The sequence below is a fragment of the Pseudorasbora parva genome, chromosome 1, assembly GCF_024679245.1.
Source record: "Pseudorasbora parva isolate DD20220531a chromosome 1, ASM2467924v1, whole genome shotgun sequence".
Taxonomy (NCBI): Eukaryota; Metazoa; Chordata; class Actinopteri; order Cypriniformes; family Gobionidae; genus Pseudorasbora; species Pseudorasbora parva.
The window spans coordinates 39,203,079-39,214,710 of record NC_090172.1 but is presented as its reverse complement, the minus strand read 5'-3'; the positions used below and the strand labels follow the sequence as shown (position 1 = coordinate 39,214,710).

Here is an 11,632-nt window from a genome sequence, read left to right as displayed (position 1 = left end):
TACTGGAACGTTCACTTTCTGCACACCATTTTGCCGTGTGAAGTTTGATATCACAACAAACTGTCTCTATGACAACTCGCATACACCCACTAAACATGTCAATCATCAAAAGGTCATGCAGACTTTGAGATTTACAGTGTGTGTCTTAGCAGCTCAATGTGTAACAGACATCACTCAACACTTTATTGAAGCATAAAAGTTCAGTTAATAGGTCCATATCACACATCTGTAGGTTCGAAATCAATGTTTTTACAAAAAGAAAATAATCAAATCCAGCATGTTTCCATATTAAATGATGATGTCTATAACAGTGTGCGCCTACGTTTTTTAAATTTATATATTTCAGGATGTGAACGTTTTTTCGATCAGCGTAGGATGGACAGGTGTTTATTGGCTAGGCCTTTTAAGTCCATGCTGTGGATAAGCTCTTGTTCTCAACGCATAAATACAAGCATAATGTGTGTCACTCTCAAAAATGTGATGTGAATGCAATGGATTTCCCCTTTCAAAGGGGGACGCCACCAAAAAAAGCATCTTCTAAATCAGTGGTTCTCCTATTGTCCAACACAGCATTCAAATGCCCTTTGGATATTGGTCAATATATTTCTTCGGTAATTTTGACAATGCTGCTTGTATTGCAGGGTTAATTCACCCAAAATGTCAATTCTCTCATTAATTACTCACTCTCATGTCATTCCAAACCCATAAGATTTTCGTGAGAAAAGATTTTTGGAAGAAAATCTGACAAGCTTTCTGTCCCTCTTACTGACAGCATACTAACTACCACTTTCAAGCCCCCAAAAAGACGTCATAAAAGTAATCATGTGACTTCAGTGGTTCTTTAAAACAATTACCCACAATTCATTAAGTGATTACAGAAGATTCAAGTTTCTGATTCTGTATGTTTTCCTTCATATAGGAGACTTTCTAAAATGCACATAAAAAGGAGACTATTGATATTTTAAAATTTCAACACTGACAAAGATATTCTCTGTTTTTAATGGCTTTGATTCCAGTTACACATACACATCTTATTCCGTTTCTCTTAAATACACACCACACAGCCTATTTATTGCAGTGGTATGCAGGTTTCCTTTCTCATAGCAAGCCTCAATGCTGTTTCTGCTGAAGGCAACTGTAATGTAATCTGGTCAAGTGAGTGATGAAAGATCATTTCATCAGACCACTATTTGGAATGGCAACGCTCCAAAGTTCCTTTAGATATCTTCTTAGAGTACACACACACACACACACACACACAATTTATCCTATTCCCCTTTTTTTAGCACATATTAAAGGTATTCGGATGAACAGTTAATACACAGACAAAAATTGTTTGTCGCTGTAATCTTCAATCAAAATCTGAAAAGTAACTTCCAGTCTGGAAACGGTGTTCCTTCTCAGATGACAGCAGTTTGACAGCTTGCGTTTAAAAATGCTTACCCACTCCCCTCCAACTGTTAGTCTGCTATGAGTGAGAGATGGAGAAGAGGAACGCTGAAGTAAAACACTGCCCTCTATTCAATATTCCGTTTCCAATGGTTCAGATCATACTTAGAAGGGAGAGGTTATTATGTGAGTATAGGAGACCATAAGTCTGAGTGGACGTCCATGACATGCGGAATCCCACAAGGGTCAATTCTTGCACCACTCCTGTTTAACCTGTATATGCGGCCACTGAGCCAAATAATGAAAAAGAATAATATTGCTTACCACAGCTATGCTGACGACACCCAGCTCTACTTAGCACTGTCACCTAATGACTACAGCCCCATTGACTCCCTGTGCAAATGCATTGATGAAGTTAACAACTAGATGTGCCAAAACTATCTTCAAAACAAAGATAAAATGGAAATCACTACATTTGGAAACAAATATGAAATTCTCAAGGTGAACGCATATCTTGAGGCTAAAGGTCTGATAACAAAAAATCAAGTCAGGAATCTTGGAGTGATTTTGGAGTCAGACCTGAGTTTCAGTAGTCATGTCAAAGCAATAACAAAATCAGCATTCTATCATCTGAAAAATATTGCAAGAATTAGATGTTTTGTTTCCAGGCAAGACTTAGAGAAACTGGTTCATGCTTTCATCACCAGTAGGGTGGACTATTGTAATGGCCTTCTCACCGGCCTTCCCAAAAAGACCATTAGACAGCTGCAGCTCATACAGAACGCTGCTGCCAGGATTGTGAGCAGAACCAGAAAATATGACCATATCACACCAGTCCTCAGGTCTTTACACTGGCTTCCATCTAATCGATTTTAAAGTACTACTACTTGTTTATAAATCTCTCAATGAGCTAGGACCTCAATACATTGCAGATATGCTGATTAAATACAAACCCATCAGATCACTCCGATCAGCAGGATCAAATCAGTTAGAAATACCAAGAGTTCACTCAAAGGGAGAGTCTGCCTTTAGCTATTATGCCAGCCGCATTTGGAACCAGCTTCCTGAACAGATCAGATGTGCTCCAACAGTAGCCACATTCAAATCCAGACTCAAAACACATCTGTTCAGCTGTGCATTTACTGAATGAGCACTGAGCCACTGTACGTCCGACTGATCGCACCTCATCTATGCATCATTTTTTTTCCATTCTTTTTATAACTGTTTTAGTTTATTTACCTTTGTTCTTTTCTTTGATTATCATCAATTCTCTTTACATTGTATTCTTTTTCTCATGCATTTTTTTATCCCTATTTTAATTCCTTTCTATGTAAAGCACTTTGAATTGCCATTGTGTATGAAATGTGCTATATAAATAAACTTGCCTTGCCTTGCCTTGGCTCACTTGGAAATATGTCACAGCACTGAAGAAACTAAATGTTACAGTATATACTTTGGAATATTACAACTGATTTGTATTTTTGAGTATTTTTATAATTATTTATTTATATTTATATTATATTCAAGATTATAGTATTACACTTTTTTTAAAGCAGAATGTGTGCAACAAACGAGAGGCTGGAGCTTCAGAAACAGTGGCACAGTTGTGGAAAGATGAATGTAAAGCAGTTTAAACAAACGTTCAGTGCAAAAATCTGAATGTATATCTAGTCATAGAGTGAAACTTTAAATCTTTCAGCACCATGATTCAGCAAATAAACAAAAGTGCTCTTTGTATGTATATGGAGTTAAAGTCATCTTTTGGCAAGCAGTTTTGTTCGAAGGGCAATTTGATCAGACCATAATAGAACTGGCAAGGATATATGAGCCTGAATTATTCAGTTCATTTAAACTGTTGTTGTATATTATTGGTGTGAAATTGTACATGCTCCAAATATTTGTCATGTATTCATGTTGACAAATGGTTCAAACATAATGCACTGGTACAAACTTACCAGGCTCAAATATATTCAGGTCCTGCATTATGTATCACTCATAAATGATTCCAAATTGTTTAAAGAGTTGAAAGAAATAAAAATACATTCTTCAGTTAAATCAGGCTCGACTGTAACACCTTTGGCTCTAGGCTGTTGCTGAATCGTGATTCTAGGTTTTTATATGTCCTGTTCTTCGAGCAAAAAGAGGAAAGAGACAGTGAGGGCAACCATGGAAAATATTAACTCAGTGGATGAAGGACAGGAGCCAAACGAGAAAGAAAGACAGAAAGAGACGAGCAGGGGGAGAGAGAGCGAGAGTTAGCAAAAAAAAAAAAAGCTGTCTGGCCATCTTCAGAATGGCCCTCTGTGAAATTCAGCTGAACTTGAGAAAAACTACATGGAAGAGATAATGTAGAGTCAGTTGATGAAATTAACCCCAACAGGCCAAACAGGGTCTCATATCACCCTGAAGGGTTTATTTTAAATAATGTAGATCTGATTATATATTATTCCACTTAGCCTATTACATGGCTATCTAAATAAATAAATACTTGGACATAAAATATTGATTTGAGCTGATATTGATGAAAGACAGAACATGAGCATAGTTTCCCACATGACCAACAGAACACTGAGAATTATTTGAAAATATTTAAATGATGAATGCTGCTATTAACCAATCAGAATAAACAACGCTATCTCACAACCAATTTGTTTGAGGTGGTTAATTCAGCAAATTTAATTTGCCCGCAAGTGTGTCTAGCAACTCTCAATTCCTATCTGAGCTGTATTCCTCAGAATCTGGACGGTCCAATCACATCGTGTATAGAGTCGGTGGGCGGGGCCATAATGACGACGGCCGAGTTGCTTTTGCGTGCTTCTAGTAAACACAGAAACTGGCGAACGGCGGCGGTCTTTCGAATCAGCTCTGCCCACGCCTCCGGAAGACTTGGAGTTAAGCTTTCCTCTGAGAAAAGAACAAAGAGCGGCACTGAAGTCATTCTTAAAAAGGGAAGATGTGTTCGGAGTTTAGCCGACCGGATACGGCGAATGTTTAATCTATCAGCGAGCTCCCCTTCACCGTCGTTGCTCCGGTTGGTTGTAGCGCTTTCCTATCGCGTGCAGAGGGAGTTTGAAAGACAGCAGTTTATCCCGCCCCTCGGATTGAGCCCTGTCTATGGTGAGTTTCCAGACCAAACATCTTGATGTGGGTCTGGCTTGTCAGGCTAACAAACTTGTCAAATATGTATGATTTAGGTTAAGGTTAGATTGAGGTTGTACAAATTAGCCACCTCGTAAAATAGGCCTACATGCAAATTGCAGTGAGATCGGGTTGGAATAAATTATTCCAGAGCATTGTGCTAAAGTAGGCTTGAAATGAAAATTCACCTATTCACCTATCTATTTTCTAAACGCATGTTATTGAGCTTACTGTAAACTAGTTTACTGTGCAACGACAGACTTCTCTCTAGTGACAAATGCCAGATTTCTCCAATCATCAAATCCTCTAAAACCCACCCTTTTTTACAATGAACTGCCAGCATTACAAATATACCTCCATCCAATAAACAACTGATGTATAGACTCTGATATAGAACTAGTCTTCACACCCTTTTTTGAATAATCTGTTAGACTCAGATACACGTCAACTTTTAAAAAGGTTTCATATATATATATATATATATATATATATATATATATATATATATATATATATATATATATATATATATATATATATATATATATATATATATAAATGAACACACACACACACACAGTATTGGATGAACATTCTCACATTCACACTAACACATGCATGTTGTGCTGAATGAATAGCATTCCTCGCTCTCTTCTTACACACTCACACTGTTGAATGAGTAGCAAACAAACACAACAGAGGATAAACAAACCACAAATAAAACACAAATGCTTAAGTCTTTTTCTGGTTTCTCTATGTTGCTATGCTCACGCTTCCAGTTCACCCCGACTGATAAATGACCCTGGTCACTAACTTGAGTAGGCTCTCTCTCTCTCTCTCTCTCTCTCTCTCTCTCTCTCTCTCTCTCTCTCTCTCTCTCTCTCTCTCGTTTATAGCCATCCCTTGATGTTAAACAGGACGTCTCCATGGATACAGGAATAAACAGATGATAACAAGCCCTCAGCCTTTTAAAGCCCATTTCAAAAGGGAGTAACAGGAGAGACAGAGAAAGAGAGAGAGAGAGAGAGCAGGACAGGACAGAAGTTGTGCAGACCTGGGAGTGTGTGTGCATGTGTGTGGATTGCCAGCAGCTGGAAATCAGTAGCACAGGTAAGAGTGATTTCACTGCTACTAATGTAATAGAATGATCTTCATAAGCAAATGCACTCCACACCTGTGAACATGCATACAGTACATGTACTCGTCTTTATTCGCTATATGCATGCACACATCACACAGACCCATAATATGCCATAGATTGGTACATAGCCATAGCATCTGGGCTTTCATGTGGAAACTTTCAATGTCATGCTGCATATGGGTATTGCTGCACAGAAGAGTGTGAGGTCAGTGAGTAAATTGGCATAATAAATACAAAGTGCCGGTATTTTAAGACAAAAGTTTTTTTTGTTTTGTTTGTTTGTTTGTTTGCTTTTTGCCCCTGTGCAAACATGCATAAATATGAAGTTAGAAATGCTTGCAATAATTGTATTATTTATAATTGTATTTTATGTTGCTATTTCTTTCTCCTTCTACTGGTCATATAACTATATAAACACAAAAATGAAATGGACATAAAATAATGTTTTTTTTATTATTATTGCAACGAATAAAAAAATTAAAAGTTTTTTTTTAATTTGTTTTATCTTACGTTTTGTTAGTAATGTTCTTGCAACAGCTGCAGTATGACTAAGTGTGATCAAGTGCCAGAAGATGAAATCATGTTTGGATAATTACAAGTGTCACTGACAAAAAATGATTTAGATTGGAGTTATATATAGGCTATACATACTGCATGAAGGTTTCCCATTGGCAAATTGGCACAAAAGGATGCTATTCATATAATTGCTGAACCAAACACTGCTGACATCATCAGGTTAATTATAGGATTGCTGTCTGTCTGATCAGAAAGTAAACACTCATTAAGTTATATCAGTTATATTTCAGACATATCAGTTTTATGATTTATGAAGTGATTATCACATATTATATTTATATATATTATATGTCAGTATGAAATACGCAATAATTGTGAAGAAACATGTTGTGTGAGGAATACAGGTATCTCATGGGCAGGACCCTATAGGGCTGACACAGAGGAAGATTGTGCTCTGCTCATAAAGTCTTCGGGACATGCCTTTGTTATTTTGTGAGTCTACTATATGTTTGTGTGTTTTGTCTGGATGGGTGGGTAAGTGTGTCTCTGTTTACTTCTTTAATACAATGGTTTCCATAGACACTTTCACAAGGTCTTGTCCTGAGTGAGGGGATCTCGGGAGGTGGGCAATGTGTGTTTATGTGGACGGCTGCCTTTGCATGCGTGTTAGAAGGGTGAGGCTCATACTCACAATGATGTCTTTATTCGGCCGCCTGTGTGGGAATAATCTCAGCAGCAGTCTGCACATGATCCCTCGCACACTGTATAAGGGAAAAACACAGCACACACAAGCAACATGTTAAGCATGACGGTATAAAACGTGATGACTTCAATGGTTCAGTGACTGAAGAATTGTTTGCCAACCCAGTGATACATTTTAGATTAATTTTCCTTAAGAAATACTGAAACAAATTCAGAAAAGAAAGAAAAAGAAACCACTGTTCAAAAATCTAAGATTTATTTTTATTTTTGTTGGGATAGAATTAATCTTTTTATTCAGCATGTAAACATTAAATTAATCAAAATGGTCATTTATGATATTGCCAAAGATTTTAAATTTAAATATTTTTAAACGTTATTCATCAAAGAATTCTGGAAAAAAAGAACTATCACCACAAAACTATATAGCATCAAAACTTTTTTTAACATTGAGAATAATAATAAACATTTATTGAGCATCAAATTAGTATATTTTGGATATGCCGGATCATGTGATAAGACTGGGGTAATGGCTGCTGAGAATTCTGTGTCGTAATCACAGGAATAAATCATATTTTAAATCTATTAAATTATAAAAAATACTTTACAATATTATTGTTTTTGCTTTATTTTTGATCAAATAAATGCAGCCTTAGCGAGCCTATCTGATGTAACACTAAAGTGTGTGATCTGAGAGGGGAATACAGATGGCTGAAGGAGTTGGAGTTGAAGCCAGGGCAAGCCCACCCACCGCTGCTGTACACTCATCGCCGCTATGAGGCCATCAGCTGCCAAACTTCTGACATCCATCTGAAACATTCCACAATAACTCCAAGGCACATCAGCCCATCCACACACCTACTCCCGCCTCCATTGACAATGGCTGGACTGTGCAGACACACCACGAAAGTCTGGAATTGGCCTCACTCATGCACTTGAAAGAAAAAAAATAGAAAAATATAGAATTATGAAGGAAGGAAAGAGGGGAGCAAAGAGGCTGTCTGAAAATGTCTAGGAAATCTGTGTTTTTTTTGTATGTTGAATGAATAATTAGCAGTTTGCAGAGTGCTGATAATCACCTCATTAGCTCAATCCTTATGGCCCTTACATTTGACATCAGGCTCTGTCATTCCACACACACCTAATGTGTTACTTTTGGCTGGTGCTTTAATTGTTATTTTATTCATTCAGACCATTCAAAACGCAATGGAAAAGAGGGTGACCTGCTGAAGAAGTCTGCCAAAACTCTGCAACAAGAAGACCATTACTGAAATATATCAAAGCTAAAATCATAGGACATTTTAGATAATGCAGATAACTAGCATAATGTAGAACGGCTAAATCAGAGTTTAAGGTATTTTGTCTGGGCCCAAATTCCTCTGTACAGAATAGACGTTAGTACATACTGTATAATAAACATCTGAGATTCCTATGATGATAGTACAGTGCAATAGTTTTTTTTGTTTGTTTTTTTTTTTGTCAAATAAGGCTTTAGTAATTTCTGTTAATCATGCCTATTGCAGATGACTTATATGGTCAGTGAAAGCACCTCTTTTTCTAGAAAAATGGTTCCATTATGTCATAGTCTTACTATTTGTTTAGCAGAATACCCAATATGGCAGAAAGCGACATGGACAAGCTTCTGGACTCCTTTAAGAAGTTTGCTGTTCATGGTGACACCAAAGCCACTGGGAAGGAGATGAATGGGAAAAACTGGGCTAAGCTGTGCAAAGACTGCAAAGTCGTTGATGGCAAGAATGTCACCAGTACTGATGTAGATATTGTCTTCACTAAAGTCAAGTGAGTTTTTCCATCTTTTTTTTTTTTTTTGGGTGAATTGAAATTTTAAATAGTTATCGTGCACACAATATAATCACATATTTAAAAACAAATATTAAAAATATATTCATAGATGTTTACCATGTTTACCATAATTCAGAGCAAAGACATCTCGAGTTATAACATACGAGGAGTTCCAGAAAGCTCTAGAAGAATTGGCCCCCAAGAGGTTCAAAGGTCAGAGCAAAGAGGAGGCATTGCAGTCTATATATAAGCTAATTGATGGCAAAGAACCTACCAACGTTGGTGTAACGGTAAGTCTTGTATTGTTCAAGGTATTTTTTTATTATTTTTTTTGTGGGATATTAATCAAATCAATGCATCAAATGCATCAAAATCAATGTTCAATCAAAACTTGAATCAATGTTCAAGTTTTTTTTAAGGAAATGGAAACATTGATCTGCAAAGACACATTAAATTGATCAAACGTAATTCAAATAAATGTTCTTTTGATCTCTGTATTCATCAAAGCATCTGAAAACTGTATCAGGGTTAAGCAGCACAGCTGTTTTCAATAATAAATGTTTCTTGAGAAGCAAATCAGCTTTGCCATTACAATAATAAATTACTTTTTAATATTTCAATAAAAACAGTTAACTTAAATTTTAATATTTCAAAATATTTATATTAACATAATTTTAATATAATAATATTCCAAATAAATGCTGCCAGAGACTACTTTAAAAAAAAAAAACATTCAAAATCTTACCAACCCAAACATTTGAAACAGTATGCATAAAACAACAAAAAAGCAAGAAAGAAACTAATTTATTGGTTTGCTATTTCATCACACTTCGCTGCAAATCGATTCTAATTCAACTTAGACTACCTCAACCTCTGTTGTGACAGTAATGTGAGTGTATTATCTGACATTTTAAAAAATATTAGCTAAATCAAGAAATGCCAAGCAGTTGTTGCTTAAGAAGATCCCTCAACACTACATATTTGGAATGTCTCCTGTATCAAACACATAACTCAACTCATCATCTCATTTGTAGAGCACTCCATGAACTCAACTGGGTGTGTCAAATTAGTGAGACACCTAAAATGAGTAGTGTTGGTGTTCCTCAAGAGCAAGATTGAGAAACACAAAAAAGGTACTACTTATTCATCAACCAGTTCAACACTAGAGGGCAGTAACAAATCAAACAACAATAAATCAATTCTGACAACTAGTTAAAAGTTCAGAAGGAGTTGCAGGAATATGTGATGTATATGCTATTGACAGAAAAGGCTCTTCTGGGGCAGGCTAAAACAGACTTGTACAGATCATCTGATGAAATAATTCTAGTTTGATGAAGCACATTTAATTTCTAGTTCCATTTTCCTATTTATTGCTTTTATAGTACAACTCTGGAAAAAATGAAGAGACCACTTAACATGTTAAGTGGTCTCTTCATTTTTTCCAGAGCTGTATATTGCTCTCCAACTTGATTTTGCCATAATTTAAAAGCTTTATTCATTGCCTTATTTAATTTTATGTTTCTTTTTTAACCTTTTCAGAAAGTGGCGAAAACTGCTGCAGTGGATAGGTTAACCGACACATCTAAATATACGGGCTCACACAAGGAGCGCTTTGATGAGAGTGGGAAAGGCAAAGGAAAAGGTGGGCGAGAGGAGATTGTGGAGCACACGGGCTACGTAGGGGCCTACAAGAACGCTGGGACTTACGAAGAGAAGACGAAGGCCAAGTAAGGCCCATGTCAACATGTTCTAAGCTCTGAGCTCCATCTTCTTCAGCACTTAAGTCTGGACCAAAGCCAAACTTGAACTTTAACCTGTAAAATCACACAGCCACTATGCAGTGTAACACAGGAAGTGTTGTAAATGTTTGTCTTTAAGGATAAAGAATATAGTATTATAGTCAGTTTTCGTTAGAAAGTTGACAGAAGGGTTAAAGAGGTCTCACTTCTTTCATGCCGTTACCAGACCCTGCTTTATGTATGATTTCAGGTAAAAAATCTCAAAGAACAAATATAAAGACAGCTCTGCTGGAGGGGAAACGGACAAGAAGTGTATTTGTTTTAGGTTTAATGTTGCTGTTAAGCTAAAGGTGCATCTGAACATCACTATCCTTTAAAGAGGGAGAAGTTAACATAAGAAGATCTTTCGATGTATTTCTTCTAACATGCGTATAGACCTATAGTTAGCATATAGCGTCACATTTAATTTTTGGCATGAATGAAAACGAGACTGTGAGGGATATCATCCACTGTGTTCAATGTTGTTTAACAACATATTGAAGTTGTGAAAATTACGTGATCAAGAATCTTTATACAGCTCGTTCCATTGCAAAGACTGTATGTCTGTCCCTCACAGGTTCATTTTCATCCACATTAGAGTCAATATGCTTTCTAATGTGTCTGTTGATGCTCTTGCTTAATTGCAGTCATCTAAATTCGTACAATATTCAATGCTAAATGTTTCAAGGATATTACGTTTTCCCTGAAATGGTGAACCAGCTTTATTATGTATATTATCTACCCTTCTGTTGTTTGCAGAAATGATTTCCAAAAATGTAATATCATATCTTTGTTTTATTTAGTTGTGTTACTGAAACTGGAAACTGCCTTTGTAAGTTTGTATAAACCATTACTAAATATCCTTTGGTGTGTTTTATTTTAAGTTTTGTTTTTGTACTTTGGGCTATTAAAAACAAACAAAAACCTAAAAAAAAACAATAAAATATTTTTGCAGCAAAACCTTTCTGGCGATGTGCAAGACTGGAACAGACAATAGGCTACACAAAATATTGTGTCAATATAATTACTATTATGCATCATTACTATAAAGTTCCAAAAGGATGAAACAGATTATATAGTTTCACATTCTACAGCATGTTTAAACACATTCATCATGTTAAGTTCCTGTAAAGATTTAATTAGGGATCCATGTTAATGAAATTACAGC

At 36.2% G+C, this 11,632-nt stretch overlaps 1 protein-coding gene across 2 annotated transcripts; it reads left to right on the top strand.

The window, feature by feature from the left end:
- Positions 1 to 5,532: 5,532 nt before the first annotated feature.
- On the top strand, positions 5,533 to 11,326 carry tppp3 (tubulin polymerization-promoting protein family member 3). Of its 2 annotated transcripts, none has more exons than XM_067440350.1 (4): positions 5,533 to 5,637; positions 8,486 to 8,683; positions 8,823 to 8,976; positions 10,226 to 11,326. In XM_067440350.1, exons 2-4 carry the CDS (start codon positions 8,499 to 8,501, stop codon positions 10,415 to 10,417), a joined length of 531 nt encoding a protein of 176 aa, XP_067296451.1. In that variant the 5' UTR covers positions 5,533 to 5,637; positions 8,486 to 8,498; the 3' UTR covers positions 10,418 to 11,326. The 2 variants fall into 2 exon arrangements, with proteins under 2 accessions (XP_067296451.1, XP_067296459.1); XM_067440358.1 differs by having other exon boundaries at positions 5,535 to 5,637; positions 8,489 to 8,683.
- The last annotated feature ends 306 nt before the right edge of the window (positions 11,327 to 11,632 follow it).